The 20,211-nt window shown below is 52.9% G+C and overlaps 6 protein-coding genes across 6 annotated transcripts; 3 read left to right on the top strand and 3 right to left on the bottom strand.

Moving 5' to 3' along the window:
• Positions 1-43: 43 nt before the first annotated feature.
• AB675_7893 (Lipase 1) lies at positions 44-2,013 on the bottom strand (the record flags this gene model as incomplete). Its single annotated transcript, XM_018148296.1, has 5 exons — positions 44-936; positions 985-1,070; positions 1,151-1,348; positions 1,417-1,850; positions 1,900-2,013. The coding sequence occupies 5 exons, from the start codon at positions 2,011-2,013 to the stop codon at positions 44-46; spliced, it is 1,725 nt and encodes a 574-aa protein (XP_018001166.1).
• Positions 2,014-6,435: 4,422 nt separating this feature from the next.
• On the top strand, positions 6,436-7,977 carry AB675_7894 (uncharacterized protein; the record flags this gene model as incomplete). The annotated part of the gene is made up of 1 exon (XM_018148297.1): positions 6,436-7,977. One exon carries the CDS (start codon positions 6,436-6,438, stop codon positions 7,975-7,977), a length of 1,542 nt encoding a protein of 513 aa, XP_018001304.1.
• Positions 7,978-11,709: 3,732 nt separating this feature from the next.
• On the bottom strand, positions 11,710-13,209 carry AB675_7895 (Riboflavin transporter MCH5; the record flags this gene model as incomplete). Its single annotated transcript, XM_018148298.1, has 1 exon — positions 11,710-13,209. One exon carries the CDS (start codon positions 13,207-13,209, stop codon positions 11,710-11,712), a length of 1,500 nt encoding a protein of 499 aa, XP_018001072.1.
• Positions 13,210-14,277: 1,068 nt separating this feature from the next.
• AB675_7896 (uncharacterized protein) lies at positions 14,278-14,652 on the bottom strand (the record flags this gene model as incomplete). The annotated part of the gene is made up of 1 exon (XM_018148299.1): positions 14,278-14,652. The coding sequence occupies one exon, from the start codon at positions 14,650-14,652 to the stop codon at positions 14,278-14,280; it is 375 nt and encodes a 124-aa protein (XP_018001211.1).
• Positions 14,653-15,791: 1,139 nt separating this feature from the next.
• On the top strand, positions 15,792-17,294 carry AB675_7897 (Protein SSH4; the record flags this gene model as incomplete). Its single annotated transcript, XM_018148300.1, has 3 exons — positions 15,792-16,074; positions 16,121-16,426; positions 16,489-17,294. The coding sequence occupies 3 exons, from the start codon at positions 15,792-15,794 to the stop codon at positions 17,292-17,294; spliced, it is 1,395 nt and encodes a 464-aa protein (XP_018000966.1).
• Positions 17,295-18,012: 718 nt separating this feature from the next.
• On the top strand, positions 18,013-19,811 carry AB675_7898 (3',5'-cyclic-nucleotide phosphodiesterase; the record flags this gene model as incomplete). Its single annotated transcript, XM_018148301.1, has 3 exons — positions 18,013-18,075; positions 18,132-18,711; positions 18,781-19,811. 3 exons carry the CDS (start codon positions 18,013-18,015, stop codon positions 19,809-19,811), a joined length of 1,674 nt encoding a protein of 557 aa, XP_018001261.1.
• Positions 19,812-20,211: the final 400 nt, after the last annotated feature.

Raw genomic sequence — 20,211 nt, forward strand, 5'->3', positions numbered from 1 at the left:
CTGAGTATCCTGGGTCATGCCTCATTGGACAGAACGATTATGGTTAAGCAAACAAAGACTTCTGCCACCACCGACACCTCTCATTGACCGTGTCGTCCCTCTCAGTCTTCACAGCAGTGGCGTTCCACGCGTTCATGGACGCATTGTTGCCTTGCATAGGGAAAACCGGCAGATCAGGCCCGTTCGGATCGCCCGACGAAGCAAAATTTACGATGTAAGCCTGATGAACCTCTGCTATGGCCGCAATCAGGCCTTGTGAAGGGTTGTCGCCGCCACCATCGTAAAAGGTGTAGCGGACATCTTGGCCATGCAGAGCCGGCGGAACCTGGAACTCATACGCATATGTGAGATTTTTGAAGGCTTTGTTGAGGTAGTTGGTGTTGCAGGTGAAATAAGCGTCAGAGATGATGAGCATGACGCGATGAAGACTGTCTTTATAGGGTTGGGAACCATCGTAGATCTCAGGGTAGAGATCTTCAACAATCGTGTCGACGACTGCATCCTGGACGCCCGGAATCGATGCGGAGAGGTATAAAGCGATCTCCTCAGAACTGTAGTTGGCGCCTGTCTTTGGTGGCGTGAATCCGGGTGCTTCATTGGCGTTGTGCCCGACCATAACCTCGACATCTTTGGCGAACGCGCCAGCATTGAGAAGGAGTGCCGGTAGTGCTGGGACAAAGATGCCATCTACGGTAGGGTTGTAGCTGACTCCTGCAGCGATTTGTTGCTGGTTCGCGCGAATGACGGCCGAGGAGTTGAGTTGACGGGCTTCTTCAACGCTGCTGACGTTTGCTAGGGTCAGAAACTGCTGGAATAGAGTCTCTTGATGGTAGACTGAGGGCGTGGGACCATAGCCTGGACTCTGCGAAATTGCTCTCTGGAAGGAGACTGGCTGCTGGCCACCATAGGCAGTGATTTGATGTTGCACTGAGCCACCTGAATACTATTAGAAACCGTCAATAGCAAATTGCTACTGTAACATACCTCCTGCTGACTCTCCCATGATAGTGATCTGGTTCTTGTCGCCACCGAAGAGATGGATATTTTCGGCAACCCATTCTATGGCCAAGCTGCAGCTTTGTCAGTATTGGCTTGGGAGGCCTCCTCTTAGAGGTAGGTATGGAAGTGTGGTCACGCAAGGGCAACTCACCGCTGGTCGTAGAGGCCTGCATTTGATACACCTCCCGCACCCTGGAGTGTCGGTCCTCCGCTCCAGCCCAGAGCGCCAAGTCGGTAATTGAGAGCTACAAATATCAGACCTGGTCCTCCGTCAAGCTGACTGGCTTCAATGAGGCCCGCTCCATTAGCGGTGTTCTTGCTTCCGACCACGTATGCGCCGCCATAGATCCTGCGTGGAATCAATTAGTATTAGCGTTCATACCTCCATGGAAAAGTCTTCATAGGGAGGGTTCATACCAGATGAGCACGGGAACGCCACTGATTGAAGTGCCATTAGAGTAATCATTCCAACCTGGACCAGTACTGTTCGTGCCATTCGTGCCTGTCGAGTTTTCGAATACGCCCTGCGGAACATACACATCGAGAAACAAGCAGTCCTCTGTCTCTGAAGGATCCGGACGAGCAGGCGGCGTCGAAGCCAGATACGCCTGCTGTAGCTGTTGAGCTTCCGTCAGGTTGAACTGAGTATAGTTGCCGGCGACGATCGAGGCCACCCAGAGCTGGTTGACAATCGACCCTGTCCCGCGAGCTTGTGGACACGTCCTTGACACATTGCCGTTCTCAACATGGCTACTGGAGCCCCTTGGATATACAGGCGCGGCAAACCTCAGATCACCAACAGGAGGTTCCGCGAACCTGATGTTGCTGAACTTGTAGATCTCGGTTGTCTCCTGCTTCATTTGAGCATTGAATTGCTTGAGTAGGAACTCTGGAGCTTACATTCAGATACCCTTCATGGATCTCATAGCCCAGATCAACCTGTGCGCTACGTTCCTGAGCTGCGGCAGCTCCAGCAGCTAAGAACGCTACCAAAAGTATTGGTGCTGACAACATCTTCCATCAACGAGCGGTCCAAGCAGGCTCGATGGTGAAGTAATGATCTTTTCAACGGTAGCTGCCCATCAAGCCGGACGCACATCGTCCGGCCCTCAACAGGCACTTCATGGCAGCGCACATGGGCTCCGTTGCCAGATTGCTCAAGGGCCGAGGCATTGTGCCGTGGTTGGGTTACCTTCACATTGAGTGGCGTCTAGAGTGGTCGTTCGGCCTCGGACTTCACCTTGGCGAGTTCAGGCAGCAAATCGTTCTCTGAGAAGGCCTGTACATGTTCCGCTTCGTACAGGACTAGCATTGGGCGGTGTGAGTGCTCGGGGTCGGAGACGAAGATGTTTTTGGCAGGTCAAAGCCTTGGAGACCAGAAAACGCGGAGGTCGTGCAGGAAAATGCGGGCTAGCGTCCTAAGCGAAGCATTGGTGACCTCATCTGCCTCGCTTTCATCCCAGCACGACTCGAGAGCTACATACAACGACCTAGATACCGTGTAGGTAAAGAATGGACACTCTGCCATCATTATTCCTCCCGGAATGCAACCGAAGCTTTGGTGCTGCGATGTACCACAGTATTCCGCATCTTCGGATAAGTTGACCGTGTCGAAGCCGGAGCGCAGTGTCTTGCTATCTTCAGCGCGGTCCCGTTACAAGGTCGTCTTACAAAGGAACATACGGACGTGGTTTTCCATCTTCCCTTGCCTGTGCTTCACCATGATGGTGTTAGACTGATTGGAAACTAAGGCGCATCATCTGATCTTCTGGTACAGCTGCAAAGCTCTTACCCGCAGCATGGGCCGTTCCTGGTATGCACTTCAGATGTGCGGATCCTGCAGGCTCGCAAAGACCAGCTTAGTCCCAACTAAGCATTCTCTCGACGGTATCTACGGACGCCTTTAACTTCAGAGCGGGCAGGACTGTACCAGCCCAGGTCGTCGATGACCAGCCTACAGTGTGATGGTTTAGTGCTACAAAGGACCCCTGACAATCCAAGTCGGTCTCCGCTGAATCATCCAAGATTCGGTCGAAGTAGGCTGCAACTCGAGGCTGGGTCCTTTCTTGATTCCTAGATCGGAGTGATTCTGGTCGGCAACCATAAAAGTCGATGGATGTCGACCTGTGTGGATTTCAAATTTCACAATGGTAGGGACCGCGCCTTCGATGAAATTTCCGGCGACGTAACGATGCAAGGACTTGCAAGCGGGCAATCTGTCGCCGGTCAATTCCCGTCTTGACTGGGATTGTGGATGTCCTTGACCGCTGTCACGACACCACGATGCTCAGTGTACTTATGCGACAGCACACACGAGTTTCATGTTGCTAGCGTTCAGCTCGCGGATAGTTGAAATCTGCTGTATGTGTGCGAATTGTGACCTCGTGACGAGATCATGGACCTTGAAGTGTGGCATAGGCAGGCATGCTGGCCAGAGCGCACATCTTTTGACTGCGGTTTCAACAGAGCCTATCTGCTGTATGATGTCAACGGGACAAAATGCAGATATTGCTAATCGTGGAAAGACTGTGGCCTCACCTCCAGAACCAATCGTACTCGATATGCCGCCTTCATATATACTGACCAGCTTCGAGCAAGACCCACGGTCCCCGTCGATGTTGTCAGCAGGGTCAAAGTAAGGTCCATGGTGGCCATGCGGATCCCCTCAAGGCCAAGTCAACCCGAAGATGGGGTTATGCTCGATACACTCACGCCGAAGACAGAGACCGCATACTCTCGACGAGTCATGATGGCATACGGTATGGCCTTTTGCCCCAAGCAAATGTTGCGAGCTGACCTGATGGATGAGTGCTGATCGCGCTGCATAAGTCCAGAGCAGGAAGGTGCCTAGTATGAGAGAAGTACTCTTTTCGCCTTTGCACGGTCATACAGTGACGGCACTGCCGTCGATTTGCAAGCTCGATTCGTCATGACCTTGTTAGATGCGCGATCAGTCAGGCACTCGCTCTCTTGGGTGGGTAGAACTAGCTACGTAGAAGCCTAGGTAAGCAGATGTTTGCCTCTTTGGCCAGGTATTGACAGCGAAGGAAGGAGTGACAAGCAATAGCCCCTCCCTGTGAGTATTTTTATGTCAGGTACTATATGATCTAATTGGTTTAGTTGACATGGAAGAGGAGGGAGGTGATCTATCACCGCTTGATGGGGAAGGTGCGAGCCCGAATTTAGGTTTTTGGTTTTGGGGAAGATTCATCGCCTTGGCTTCTAGCTGTAGCAGGAAGATCGTCGTCTCGCTTCGTTGGGCGAGGGCACTATTGCCATCGATAAGTCCCAGCTGTCCGGATCAAGGCTCCCAGATCAACAAGTCGAGTCGAGTCCTCGGCCGCTACTCCGTGGGTTCCTTCAAAAGGAGTTGAACCCTCTTGAGATCCTGCGGCTTCTGGAAGAGCTTTTGTTCAATAGTGACATATTGGCTTCATCCGGAAACTATAGCGATATCGATATTCAACATGTTTCACACGACAATATCGCGGCAGTGGCTGTGAGGTGGCAGGTCGAGCCCGGGCAAGAGAAAAGATCCGATAGTCGCAAGCCGTTGAATAGCCCCAAGAGGGGAGTAGTTCGTGCCATCGAGTCGTACCAGAGTGATGGGGCTGTTAGCTGCATTAGCTTGGAAGACTAATGCCAGGGGAAAAGTCCGCCCGGCACAGGGGTACCGGGAGAGCGAACTCACTTCCCCTGTCGGTGCAGCGGAAGCGTTATTCCTGCTTGGACAATAGCTTGTCCATTGCGTCTGATCGGTGGTCACAGTATCGTGCAAAGTGTACCGTATAGGCAGCGGTGGAGCTCCAAGTTTGGCCGGGTGTCTCCGAGCGCGTTGCGGCAGCGAAGAGGACACTCACAAATCATGAACCGAACGCGTTACGGGACGATGCTATGCAACTACGACAGGGTATTGTCTATGCTGCTCGTCGTGTGAGGCACTCAAGGACGATGGAGCAGTCATTTTTGCTTCTCTGCTGAGTCTGCTCACACATCACAGTGAAAGACGTGGGGATCTGATCGATAAGTGACACTCGACAGTCGGACCGGTGGATGAAGGGGCAGATTCCATCGAACGTCGCCGCGTTAGCGAGATGCAGAAAGTTGTAAAAGGTGTACTGTGTTACGTGTAGGCAGTACTGGAAGTTGAGTTCCGAGAAGCCGCGAGAAGCGACGCGATGGCAAGGGTTCGCTTCTTCGAAGTCCAAAACACCAAGCACGCGAGCTGTAGCAAGAGGCTTGCATTATTTGCCGCGACTCGTAACGTTCGGAACGATTGTCGAGCAGTCTTAGGGGGCTGCGTTTCCAATTCGACTGTCAGCTTTCGGCAGACAAACTGCTGACCCGTGCACGAGCAACGCGGAGATGTAAAAGTCTCTCGAAGCTGTGCTCTTATCGCAACTGAAAGGTGTCAGTGGTGTGATTGTTGGGGTCTGGCAGTGAACGCGACAAGGTCTAATTTTGGGAACTGCATGAAGGTACAGCCGCAGGTGGGGGACTATTAACCGCGTAATCCATGAGCAAGTCTGTGGCCTAGACACAAGTAGTGTAGCCCATCCGTCTAGTCGGCGAAGCCATCGCAAAGTCAGTTCTTGGCTTAGAGAATGAGTTTTTCATGTGGATATTGCATTTTACCTAAAGCCATGCTGCTTCGAGACAAGCGAGAGAAAAGGCGGGAGGGACGGTGGACATCATATCATATGCTCTTTCCTCGACATTGTTGTGTTCAATCCAGCACATGCTCCTTGTTAGAGGACAGTCTGAGTTGTCGACGTTGACACTTACCGGAAAGCAGCGTTCAGTTCTGGTCCGGCGTCCACTGAAACTGCTGAGTCTCGTGGCTGGGTTTGGAAATACGGCATCGATTGCTTCCGGTCTACTTCTCTCACCACATCAGCATCAGAAGCTAGGATCTCGAGATCGCAGCACTTGCTGCGCAACGCGGTTGTATTTGGATTGGGCATCACCATCACCAGACGCTCCTTTGACTCGATAACCACAGCTACCACAGCAACTGACATCGGATTGTTTGCTTGCTGCTTGCTACCCCAACTTTCGCGGTTTATTTTTGTTTGTTGTCGTGTCCCGTCAATTCCGACACGCGCTTTTGATCTGATTGGCATCCCCACAATCAACAGCACAGACCTTTCGAATTCTAGACGTCTTCTCGAGTCGAGTCTGAGGTTCACGGCATTCTCTGGTCAAGTCGCTCTACTGAATCAAATCAACACCACAGTCACTCCCTTCCCCACAATCAGCATAATAACCTTCGGCATTTCTTGGTTACTGTCGGAGAATCACTTGCATTATTTCAACGAGCCCGTTAGATGCCATCGTCATAGGTCGACAGCATTACGTGCATGACGTCTGTCAGAAGTTGTTGACAGCAGCTGCGCTACGAACACAGGAGACGCGCTCACCGTTGCTTGGGTCATTATGGCCTCGACCTTACCGACACTGCCAGCGAACGGCATGGAGGGCGCTGGCTACGTGTGGGTGCTCGAACACCTTCTCGCATACCCTGGAACGTATGAGATCCCTTTGCGCACTATGTACACACTCAACTGCAGCACGGCGACCCCTCCATCACAATCTTCATCACCAAAGCTGTCAGGAAATGCCTTCGCCACGCCAACTTCATCATCGCAGGAAGATCAGAACAAGATCACTCAGACGGCAGCCGCTCAGCTTAAAGCATCACTGATGCAGCACATCACGCAGCTTCCCCACCAACCGACCTCGCTACCTCCAAGCTTCATCACCTCGTTCGTCCGCCGTTGCTTTCCCGAAAATGTCGAAGGTGTCGACTTCGCGCAGACATTGACTGCTCTTGACTATCTCAAGGATTTGGAAGTGAGACGACGGCGGGAGGTTGTCGCTGCTCTCGATAAGCTGGGTATATCGAGAGACGACATCTGTCAACGCGAGACACTGGCAAAGAAGTACCCAGGAGTGATGCAGTGGATCGAGGGCATCGAGGACAAGGAACGAAAGGTTGAGAGCCTCTACACTCAGGTCTACCTGGGCATAAGACGGTGGGCGATGATCAATGAGCTATCGCTGGTTCCCTTCAACAAGGTCAACTGCATAGCTATGCTGAACACTCTCTACCCACCTTCTATGGTGCATCCGGCTACATTCATACAGCCCACTGTACAGCTGACGGCGACTGTTCTTTCCACGCAGCGACAAGGCTTTTTCCGCTACATCAATGGTGTCGAAAAGACCGGTGCTGGCATCTTGCGCAGACTGATGGAAGAACACAAGCGCGAAGGAGAGCTGACTGGATGGCCTGTTGTCCGAGAGACTCTTGACAACTACCTGCGAATGGCGAACAGCATTATTGAGGAGAGCTTTGAAGTCACTGGAAATTGCGTCTCCCCTACGACTTCGGACTTCGAGCACAAGGTCGAGGAGGACGTACGCCGTAAGGTGGACTCTGGTATCTCTTTCGGCTCTAGCAATTCGTCGAACCGCAATTCTGCACAATCTGAGAAGAGTCACGCCACTCGTCCAAGCACCAGTAGCAGCCTCAGTACTCACAGTCGCAAAGCCTCGAATGATAAGCCTGTCGATGATGACGACGATGTCACTCTCACTGGCAAGACTCCAGGCACCACACTAGAGCGCATAGCTCGTGAGCTACGTCGCATGAAGTCCAGTAAGAGCGTGCGGGATGCTGGGGCCAGCCGCATAGCATCCGTCAATCTCGAACCTGCCGATGTTGCCATCCCGGCAACCCCAACAGAGCCCAACGCACCAGCAACCGGCCGGCCGCGTGGTCTCAGCATCAAGCGAAGTTTGCGAAACATGCGCTCAAAGACTGCCCTGCGCGTAGAAGAGCCAAGTCGACCATCGAGCAGGATCGAGGGCGATCAGCAGGGTGCTATTCCTGCTTTCGATGCAGAGGAGATGAGACGTCGACGGATGATTTGGGAAGCTCAGCACACCAAGAAGAACTCTGAAGGCATGTTCTGAACAATTTTGGATTTGGGGCGTTTGGGAATCTGGTTTACAACGCGGCTACTGCTTACCGCAATGGAGTTGGAAATCTGGGAGGCTGGGATGGAATTAATGCATGGTCACGATCACCTTACGCACAAATGCCTGCATTACGGCCTATCTGAAATGTTTACTGGATGATTGCGGCACCTAAAGCCGTGAAGGATCACGGCGGGATGGAAAAGCGTTCCTGATTTGTTCGGAATATCAAGATCTGACACTACTACTGCCATCAACAACAACCTCGCCAACATCGTTCGCGATATTTCTGCAAGACACGGAATTGCCCTCGCGGGCTGGAGCACGAAAAGGAACACAAAAGACGAAGACTTGCTGGCGACAGCTTTGAGACAGAACAGATCACATTCAATAGAACGAAATGAGAATGTCTCTTGATATTACCTACTACCTTTTGACTCGAGGTCAATCTTTCATATTGATCTGCTGTGACCACGATCATAGTTGCATGTGTTGCTCACTCGACTTAGCCTCCGTGGGTGAAGGTCATTCTACCTACAATAATCACGTCTGCTGCGGCGCTGAGTCTTGACCAGCGACATGACACATATTACGAATCCGCCTTCCGTGGGGTGCTGTGAGTCTTAAACCCAGAAGTCGGATCCTGCAGTACTCCTGCATCCTACCTGTGTTGTTTCTGCTGCGCAATTTCCTGTGCCGTGTTGCAGATGAATCCCCTATGTCATGCGTCTCTTGTCTTAGGTCCGCGGCCTGGACATGATGTTGCTAACGCGCGTCTGTAGAGCACCACAGTTGTCTCGGAAGCTTAAGCAAACACGTGCAAGGACATGGTTCCGTAACTTCGTATGAGTTCGGCATAACTCTCAAGCCCTGTCCGGTGAAACGCGCCAGCGAACGCCAGGCTCGGCATTTAGGAAGCCACGTTCTGTGCCACACGTTCGCTCCTTCCCGAATCGCACCGACGTCAACTTCTACACAGTAGACTTTGGTCTCCCGAAATTGCATGTGTTCAAGCGTGCAAGGCGGCATGTGGCCAGAGCACATGGTTTCTTGACGTCTCTCGGATCATCTCGTCCGGCCGCTGTGGCATGTCTCGAATGTCTTGAGCCCTGAAAAACGCGAAACACACGCGGTCATCCACTGTGGCAGAAACATTGCAGGTCGTCGCTGCAGGGAAAAGGGAGCCGTGCATTATTCTCCGAAGCGCGTTATCGACTTTTTTCCAGGGAGCAGAGCGGGTGCTTGCGATGACCCTTCCTCAGGGACTTTCCCTCTGCTCGCGCAGGAGGCGATCGTTGCTTGATGTCGACGATGAACACGTTCACCACTATTATGTCGCCACCGTTCGTCGATGCTTCGCTCGGTCAGTCATGTGAGTCCAGGCTGCGGCCACCGTGCCTTCCCGAACCACACTTTTAGAATAGCACTGGAGTCGCCCCTGTCTTGAATTGATATCGACAGCAACATGCCATTGGCCAGTCACGGGCTTTATTATCTACGGAACTCGCCGAGTTTGCCGACGACGATGGCTTTCCCTCTCGCTCCAGCTCCAGGCCTAGACCGAATAATGCTTGGACTTGTGCACCGAAACAGTGGCCTGTGCAAGCTAGAGGCCAAGACTCCCGACCAAAAGCATATTCATGTTTTATTGACGGGCCCAGCCACTCTGTACCGCAGCATAATAATGGTACAGTGTACGCCATATAACACGGCTGAGATTGCCAGTTATGGATTGCGGGAGCGATCGACAAGGCAGGTCGTGGGAAGGCATGCGCGATCCGGAGCAGCCTTGAAGTCAAACTCGTCCGCTTTTACTCGTCATTAGTGTTCAAGCATGAAGTTGCTGCTACGCAACAATGACCCCCAATACACCTACACAGAACGGTACATGTCTGTGTACAGTGGTTCGGCAGCTTGAGGAGCAAGCGTTGACAGTCCACAGTCAGCTTTAAGCGCCTGCTATTATTCTGCACCACCAAACGAATTGTGGCAACTTCGATCACGTGGAGTTGCGTACTGAGTATTGAGTATAGACTCACTTCCTCAATATCTCAAGTTGGTACTTCACTATCAGCACGTGGATCGGTCTATGTATAATTCACCACCTAAATTGTCGCCCATCACGTGCGCATGGAAGAGTTCCTGATTTCGACAGCATGGTGTAGCAGGGTCAAACACATCTTGGGGTTGAGTCGCCGGCGGCTCTGACGAGAAGGTGTGCCTGTATGAATGGCACGCTGGACAGATGCAGGCTGCTCAACACCAAGGGAGAGCCCGGTTCTAGTCCGGGTGCTGTTAGCATATTGTTATTGAATTTCCCTGCTTACCACCAGCTCGCAAGAGGATTGACTGGCAACTCAGGCCTACCGTCGCTTGGGCGATCTAGCTGTCTATTGATGCACATGTTCTGTCCAGATCGTCCTGCCCCAACTAGAGCTGTGTGATCGGACAGCGTTCTTAAGGGACACACGTTCCTCAACACTCCTTCATGTCTGCCGTGGTCACAAGGCGTCTTTGTGACCATCTATTTCCACCTAGAATTGATTCGGTGTGCGCATGGCATTTTGAAGGACATGGTCCTCGACTCCCCAGGGTCTGTACTTTCAGGGCTACACACCATAATGCTCGCTTAAGGTACCTACAAACTCCGATGCGCCGTTCTTCGCCTGGTCGCGGCGGACGGTATTGTAACCGCTTTTGGTGTCTCTGCTCGGCAGCGATCTTGAGCCCATGCGCAGCTACGGAACTTGACTTCTTACTCAGGAACATAGGGACAGCGGATGGACTGATTCGACCAAGCCTTCATGCATGCGATCGAGATCCGACCAGATTGGGAAGTGAAGGGTCGAGAAGCACGGACTTTGTGGCTTCACAGGGCTGAAGCTTTGTACTTTGTATTCTAGTAAAGTTTCGAGATTCTCCGAAGGAGGGTGGCAGGAACGTGGCATTCGGTACTTCCCATGCGAGCAGCAACTCTTCGGACCATGCAGGATTGCACATGCTAGCCATGCGGCATGCTTTCGATGAAGTCGAGAAGGCGTGAGTCTGGATTCTGCAGTGCGCGACATCGAGGCCGATTCAGGATCACAGAAAGCGGCCGCAGGTGAAACCTCGTACATTTTCAGCCCAGATTGGAATTTCCCAAGCTCCAGATCACGACGCTGTGCAGAAGCCATGTCTAACCCGTCCGCATCTGCGTGCGGTGCCAGACGGAAGATCGAACTTGCCTGTTTGCTCCCCATCGATGTCGAAATGCGCTGAGGAAGGAGCAAAGGACCTAAAAGCGGCCATGCTAGAACCTTACTTCCAGCAGCCGCTCTTGCCATCTCTGTGAGGCTGGCAGAGGAGGCCGCAAGCCGGTTGACACAACACATCGTCCATGTGCCCGAGTGGCCAAGCCGTGAAACGAGTAGCGACACAGTCATTCGACAGCGTCGATTGACGCTGGCCTGAAGGTAAGAGAACATTAGTCGGTGTCTGTGCGAAGACGAACTGTCGACAACTCCTAGTTGAATCGTGCAAATATCTTGGTGCCATACAGGGCAAGCAGCCTTCTATCATGATACAATGATAGTTTCGTTTTCTACATGAGGTTGTTTCGTAACACATCATGAATACGTTATATACTCCTATGAACACCATGCTTGCTTTTTCTTTTCAACTACCCAAATGTGTCGCCAATTTTGCACGGAAACAGATCACCCAACTTCGACAACCCAACTTTTGAACCTAAAAGATCCCCGTAATCTTCCACCCAGCACCACTGACCTTAGCGGCATAGTAGAAGCAAAAGCTCACAGCATACGCTGCTCCCGTAAATCCGATCAACCCCTCGTACCTCCCTCCAGCAGTCGAGATCAGCTGTCCGGCAATCGGTATGCCAGTCAAGCTCGCAAAGCTCACCACCGTGAAGCAGGTAGCGTAGTACCGCCCGTAGTTCTCTACTCTGCACAGCTGGCCGACACACACAGGCGTCAAGCTGATGCCAGAGCCACTAGCAAAGCCAAACGCGAGTGCGAAGATGATGTTCAGCGCCTCGGAGCTGCGTGCAGGCATCCATAGCCCGAAGATGGAGACCAGCCCGAACGCGATCATGACGAGCATGGCGTTGAAGCGGCCGACCTTGTCGGCTACGAGACCTGGTAGGTAGCGGCCGAGAGTGGAGGCGGCGTTGAAGATAACGATGAGGTTGTATGAGAGGCTCTCGTCAACACCTTGGGCGAGCGCGTAGGAGATGAGATAGCTGATGGGCACGAAGAGACCCCACTCCATGAAGAAGACGGCGGCGGTGGTGAGGGCGAAGGTGCGGTCGCGGAAGATGCGGAGGTCTGGCAGGATGGCTTCTTTGGTGGCTTTCTTGGGTGGGAGGCGCGAGCGAATGCCCAAGTTGGCGATGATCAGGAGGACGAGGTTGATGAGGGCGATTACGCGGCAGGACCAGGCGAAGCCGATCTTGGGGAAGAGGGCTTTGAGGGTCAAAGGGTAGACAATGCCGCCTAGTGAGCCACCTGCGGCGGCGAGTCCGGTGCAGGAGCCGCGTCGTCGGAGGAACCAGTGACCTACAGCGGCGACGGCGGGAGTGAAGACGAGGGAGGTTCCGAAGCCGCCTAGGACTCCGAACACAAGAAGGAAGTGCCAGTAGGACGTGCAGAGGCCGAGAAGGAGGTAGGTGGCCAGGATGAGGACGCTGCCTAGAGCGACTGGGACCCTGGGGCCTTTGGCATCGAACCAAGGACCGATTTGGATGCCACAGAAGAAGGAGAGGAACGCGTAGATGCCGAAGATCCAGCCGACTGCTGATTCGGTCTGATCGGATAACTGATTCGCGGATAGATATGCTTGGTAGGTCCCAATGGTGTTCATCATGCCCAGTGCACACATCAGTCCGCAGAAGGAACCAAATACGCAGAACCACGCAGCAAAGCCTCCTTCGGGATATGTGTTGCCATAAGCATCGGTAGAAACCCGCGAGGCATCTCCTGGGCTGCCATCCTCATCAGGAACTCCGTCATGAATGGTTGATGCTGTCGAGGATGATCGACGAAGCGCTGCAGGGACTGAGGCCTTCTCATCATGGACAGCATCTGGTCTCACGGGCGGCCGTGGGGAACGAGACTGTGCTCGTATGGTCGAGTCGAATAATTCTGGCGGCAGAATATAGGGAGCGGCGGCCACCGACGTGGCTGACCTGGCTAGGCTTGGGCGTCGGTTCGGAGTAGATGGCGTCATCTTTGATCGAACTCTTTCATGGTGTCTGGCTTTCTCGTCCAAATCGACTTCGTCTGTGCTGTCGCTCTGGTCACTCGACCATTGCTGCTTTGATGTTGTTTGTTGCAGTGAGAGGGCAGAATGTGCTGGTCGAGAGTGCTGATCTGGGGCGGGGAAACTGCTCATTACGGTCGATCAGTATGGTGTGGGCGAAACGGATATCTTCGCTGCTAGTATTGTATTTGTGTTCTGTCGTGGTGTGGTGTGTAGCACAATATAATGTAACTTGTTTCTGTGTGTGATCCAAGCAAGACTTTCGAAGGAAGAGTGTGTTGGAGGTGTCAGCTTTTAATACATCAAGCACAGGTTGAAAATTCTCAGCATAGGCCATAGCCGCCATGATGGACTTGTGATGCGGCGCCTTTTTCATGAGGATGATGTCTATGATCCATGCCACCGCTCAAGTCCGGCGCCTATTACCTACCACTTACCACTTGCCATAGGTAGAGTTTTACTCCAGTTCGCTCATCACCGGGCGGATCTCTAGCCGAGAAGTGGGATCGGTCAGGGTCGAGGGTGAAGTGAAGGCGGAGAAGCTTGAGGTAAAAGGTATTTGCCGAAGGCACACGCTCACGTCGTACATAGATCTGCCAAGACATCGTACCTTACTGCAGGTGCATTGATGGGATAGCAAATCTCTAGGGCAGTGGACTTGAGAATGACTTGTGCGAGAATACGCATTTAGAGAGGAGAGGCATTCATATACATAAGATTGGAGTCGTGTAAGCACTCAGCAGCCTCGAAGAATGCCAGGAGCGTGGAATGACAGCCGAGCTCAAACGCGCAGCGACGCGAGCACACCAGCTTGTATCCTTCGCACTTTCCTGATACCTTTTCCCAAAGTGACGGCTCAAGCATTGAGGGGACCATTCCAGCACCTTTCGCGATCATCGAAATCACTGCCTTGAATTGTTACAAGTCGCCACTTGATTCATATTCCCGTTCCAATGAGCGAGTAGCGAGTGTATCTGATCTCCTTTCAATTTCCAACAGCTGACATGACCTTCAGCTTGCGCATTCCCCGTTTCCTCAATCCAGACTGTTGATCCAATCCATACCCTCAAAGACTTCTATCATTTTGTAACAGAGACTCGGATCGTCGCCAGGTTCGCCACCAAACATCTTGAGCTGTTCGGTCTCAATCCTCGCGGCTTCGCGGCGTTGTGCCGCATCCCGATTTTGCCAGGCTGTGTAGCGATTCTGCCAGTGACGGATAGCAATACTGTTGACTGAAGTAAGAGTCGATTGTGGAGGCTTGGGTATCATGGCTGGCGTGGAATAGGCGGAGATTCCCGATGATGCCATCGAATGCAAGGAAGATGTGCTAAGAGAATCGAAATCAACGAGTGATCTATTGTGTCGTGACCGAGGACGATTGCGACGCCGATTGTGTTTGTGCGCCATTGTTGAAAATAGAGAGATGTTTTCCAGGGATGCTGTCGCGAAGATGAAGGAGAGCCAGCGCCAGGGGCATACGTTAGGAAATGGTTGATGGCTTAACAGATACCAAAGGTCCGCAACTTATATACCTTGCCATGCAAATCTGTTCGACTCATATGGTCTGGATATCAGTCAACCATTCAAAGTCATAATAGGACAAATTCGCAGGAAACCGTGGTCTGGAACAGGCAGCAGACAGGGCGTATGCGTGGTGGTGTGTGGCAACACGACCTTGCAATGAGTCATTGATCACCTTGACATTCTGAGCGCCTCTTAGTCGGGCTGCAATTGGCTCAGTCCTTTGTATGTGCCTGACTTGGCGGAAGACGCAAGCATGGTGCCTCCTCGTGCTAGTAGCATGACGAGGCATGTGGCTGTGAACCTACCAAGTACAAGCCTGACGATGAAGAAGGATGGTAGCTTTGCTGAGGCAACAATCGGAAGCAGTATCCGCCAGATCTTGGAATCGCTTGGCAAAGAGCAACAGTCACGTGCAAGGGTTAGGTCATCCGCAGCACCGGCTGCTGCTGCTGCCACTGCCGCTCCCGTCTAGCCTAAGGATTTGTGATTGATGGGGCCAGCCACTCCGATTCCGAAGCCCCAAGGCCCGAAACCGACGCCTGATGAGACTATGAGAGCGTTTCACGCATCGCCTCCTCGTTCCGTTCGTTCCAGAACACTTATCCATCATCTTCACTTAACGACATACACTCAGTCCTTACTTCGAGGAGCGCTGACCCTTGCGCTATGATCATGGTGGTCTTCTGTTTCTTCATCGCATCCCCGGCTGGATCGATTTGACCGCTCGTACTCACAGTTCTGGAACAATTGCATTCCCAGCTCCCTGGAAACCCCGCCCGCAGCTGCAGTCGTCACCGCAACCACTTCACTCGGACCCCAGTACATCGCCCAAATACACCACCGCCTACTATCCCTTAACATCAATTACAACTAGTCGGAATCGCATGAAGGGGCCACATCCGGCTATGCGACGACTTCGTGGTGGGCCGATGCAGTCGTTGGTGCCAGCCTCAACACTCTCTACCTCTACCTTCCATCAGATACCTGGCCCACCCAGCTCGATACCAAACGGCGACGTCGCAATGCCAGGCCTATCAAACAATATTGTGATAAATATCACCGATGGCGGCTCAACAGGCAGAGGCATTCTTATAGGCATCTTATCAGCGTTTGGCTCGGCAGGTGTTGCGGTCTTAGTATTAGCCGTCTTCTTCTTCTTTCGCTATACCAACCGTGGTCGCATTCTTCTTGATCGGATAGGCCGACCTGGCGAGTTTGACGATGAGCAAGCGTTTATTCGAGAAGAGGCCGAGGCCTTGGAGTCGATGGATGAGATGCAAAGGGCGGAGTATCTGAGAGCAAAAGGTTGGTACCGCCTCTTTCGGTCATGAACTCGAATTGATATCTCTAGCATTTGTACAAGCCAATCCGCCCGAGACGATACACACCGATATCTCGTTATCGCAGTTCTTAGCTATTCAAGAGAAGGGAGTTTCAGCTTTTGAGTTCGAGCCAGAGCTGGAAATTGCCAATTGCTTCGTCGAGGCCAGGACCGAGATAGAATTCTTCGACTCCGAGTGCAGTGTGCAGAGCAACCTGCCGGTCCCGAAGCAGAATGAGGTCTACTACTGGGAGGCCAAGATCTACGACAAACCCGACAGCAGTTTGATCAGTATCGGCATGACAACCAAGCCTTATCCATTGTTTCGGTTACCAGGTAAGCAATATTCGCTTTGACATCCTTCCCATCATGTGCTTGTTACTGATAGAGATCTCCAGGCTTTCACAAAACGTCAGTAGCATACCTGTCGACTGGCCACAGACGCTTCAATCAGCCTTTCACCCCAACTCCATTTGGCCCGTCGTACGTTCAGGGAGATGTCGTTGGCGTAGGATACAGACCTCGGACGGGTACAATATTCTTCACGCGCAATGGCAAACGACTGGATGAATTTGCGCACAACCTGAAGACCCAGAACTTCTTTCCTACTGTGGGCGCAAATGGTCCTTGTACAGTTCACGTCAATTTCGGACAGATGGGGTTTGTATACATCGAGGCAAACGTGAAGAAATGGGGACTGGCGCCAATGACAGGTAGTCTGGCCCCGCCGCCGCCATATGGCAGTGAACAGGGCAGTATACTGTTGGAGACGGGAAGAGAAGGCATTCGAGAGCCGCAGTATATGCCTGGACACTCACGAACGAGGAGCGGACTGGCTCGATTGGGTCTCCCTGGAGGCAACGCTGGCCCAGTGAGGACGCCGACAGACATCTCGCTGGCCCAACTGTCTCACATATCGCCACACGAGTTCAGCCCAGCAGCTAGTGCTAGCCTCGTGGATGTAGCGACGTGCAACATCAGCCGGTTGAAAATACACCAGCCGGCCAGCAGATCATACAGCCACCTGAATATACGAGCCCGACAGGAAGCACTCGAAGCAGTGAGTCGGATGATGAGCGACGGCCACGAAGACCTCGAGTTCGAAGTGGTCCGCCCATACCAAGCTATGAGGCAGCGCTGGGTGAGCCTGGAAGCTCAGTGCGGTCATGAACAGATACCCAGCAATTTTATGAATGAAAATTAGCGTTACGATCACACAATCTCTTGAATAACCTGATCGTAAAGCTGTATCACAGTCGTTCGGAAACCCAGAAGTCGCCTCAGCGGCAATATCGGTACTGGACCATCGCTGGCTTGAAGCCCATATTGGCGGGCAGCAGTCCATTCGAGCCATCATCGAGCACTGGCAGGCTGTTCTCGCTAGATGATCGATTGCTGCCTCGCGGTTGCTCATCTCGGGAAATGCTAACGCTTCTCTCGTGTCCGATTCGACCACCACGGTGGGGCGTTCTGGGCTTCCCAGTGGCTCGGTCTGGGCTACCCCAGGTATTCCACTTGCAAGGAGCACGCGAGAATGATGGGTAGCTTCAAAGTAGGCTTATCACTTGCCATGTAATTCATCTTCTACTGCCGTTCAGCGGCATAAGCGTTCAAGATTAGGAAGTCACATCTTAATGCGCACAACAAGCTCTGTGCACCTGCCTTTCAAGCTACCGGTCCTTCCTCCCACCATATCTAGGGGCGACTCGAACTCGTATCCGATGACAGCGCCGCAGATCGTCTCCGTGCTGTAACAGCAAACAAGCCGCTTGTCGGCACTCGACAGCAGCTGTTTGCGCACTGCCTGGGCGTCTGACTGGCAACAGCCAACTTCACAGCGATTCCCAACAGCAACACAATAAACACTATAACAGCAGCAGTGCTCCTGCAGATCAATGCGAGAGCATGTTCCGAAGCAAGACATGAGCCCTGAGCTGCGCGTTCACGGGAAGCAGGACAATGCTTCGTTCCAAGTGATTGTGCTGGTGAGTCCTGTGGCTACCCGTCTGCTGTCACACCTCGACTGACATTGTCTCAAAAGGGCGCTACCGGCGGTCCGTGCGAAGACAACGTTACCGGCCTCCTCGTACGATCCGCCCAAGCAGAATGGCGGAAAGGATCAGTCATCGCGGTGGATGCTGGAGCGCATTTGGGAAGCATTGTTCGACTGCTTGAGCAATATATGCCACGCGCCTCGAATAAGACACCCGAAGCAGGCCATACTACGGTATTGAAGTCTGGTCCGTTTGCCGGCATCAAGTTTCCACAAATCTCAGCCAAGGCCAATGCCCTGTACATCTTTCGGGAGCTGCTGCACTCCGTTCTCATCACGCATCCTCATCTCGACCACCTGTCCGCTATTGCGATCAATACGCCAGCACTAGAGTACGGTCGGGAAGCAAAAGCGATAGTAGCGTTGCCCTCAACAATCGAGGCGATCAAGACCCACATTTTCAACGATTGGATTTGGCCCAACCTGTCCGATGAGGGACATGGCGTCGGCTTCGTCACCTATCGGAGGCTGATAGAAGGAGGAAACCCGAGGCTAGGTAGCGGTGACGCTCGTGGGTACGTCAATGTGTGCGATGGACTGGCCACCAAGTGCTGGAGTGTCAGTCATGGTAAGTGCCATCGGAGAAGTCACAGCCTGTCGCATACGAGAGGCGAGTCATTTGGCTGGAATAACGCAGAGTACAGCTTTCCCACAAGGCGCATGTCGAGGATGTCGGATCACGACCACGGTTACTTCAGCACGATGGGCCATCCAAGCCATGGCTATGGTCCTTCCGGAGCCGCTCCGCCTCCATCAACGCCGGGAGCATACGCGAGCCAGCCCCAAAGCGCGGTTGATACAGCGCATATGTTCGAGCCAGTCTCCAGCTCTGCTTTCTTCATTCGAAACGATGAGACCGGCGCAGAATTGCTCATCTTCGGCGACATTGAACCTGACACGGTCAGCATCTCGCCACGGAATCATGTTGTCTGGGAAGATGCGGCTCAGAAGTTCGCTGCCGGCCACCTGAAGGCCGTCTTCATTGAATGCTCCTACGATGACAGTGTGCGAGATGCAGACTTGTACGGTCACTTGTGCCCACGCCACTTGATAGCAGAGCTGCGATACCTGGCCAATTGTGTCATCAATGCACGCAAAGTAGCCGGACATACCCTCGTAGAAGGCGCAGAACCTCTTAAAGCTCCAGCTAACACGATGCACCTGTCGATTGCCGACGCGAAGAAGAAACGGAAGAGAGGCGCCAATGGAGATCTCCAGAAAACGCCCGAGCTGGAAGCAACCGAATTTGCGACACCTCCATCTCCTCGCCCTTTACTCAGTGGCTATGTGGGCAGCAGGTCGCCTTCGGCTTCAAGGCGGAAGACATCCCACCATTCTGTCCCAGAGCAAGGATCAGTCGGAATGAAGTCTGCGACGCCGACGCGGAAGCGGTCAGTCCAATTCAGTGGCACGGGACCTAGCATGAACGTGCCATCCGGAACTGCGCCTCCACCACCTCTGAACGTCAGCATAATGGGAAGTCTTCCAAAGAAGCTAGACGAGCCTTTGAAAGGTTTGGTTGTTCACATTATTCATGTGAAAGATACCATGATGGACGGGCCATCTCCGGGCGAGGTCATACTCGAAGAACTGCGAGCACAATCTGAAGAGGCTGGCCTCGGCGTCGAGTTCGATGTCACGTCTTACGGTGAAAGCATCTGGGTATGATCGAAGAGCGATGGACTTGTTATATGGGCTCGCGTTACGGCCCAGTGTACGAATTATGTTTGTTTTGGGCCCGCACCGACCACCATCAGCCTAGCAGTCTGGGCGACTGCATGTCATCTCACATGCCTTTCCAAGGTTCGAGCCCTCTGTGGTACCGCGTTCATGGACTGCATGCAGTTTGCCACCTGAACCTAGCCGAATGGTGCCCAGAAATGCTTGTGACGCGCCACAGCCGAACATCCATGAATCACCGCCACAGATCTGCACATCTGCCGGACCATATATCCGACTTGTGGCGCAGAGAAAGACTGACTATATTCACTTTCATGCCTGTTATCTCGTCGCTGCCCAGGAGACCTTTGAGCTAGACATTCGACATGGTCATCTAGACACCTTTACA

This window comes from Cyphellophora attinorum (assembly GCF_001299255.1).
Source record: "Cyphellophora attinorum strain CBS 131958 chromosome Unknown Contig10, whole genome shotgun sequence".
NCBI lineage: Eukaryota > Fungi > Ascomycota > Eurotiomycetes > Chaetothyriales > Cyphellophoraceae > Cyphellophora > Cyphellophora attinorum.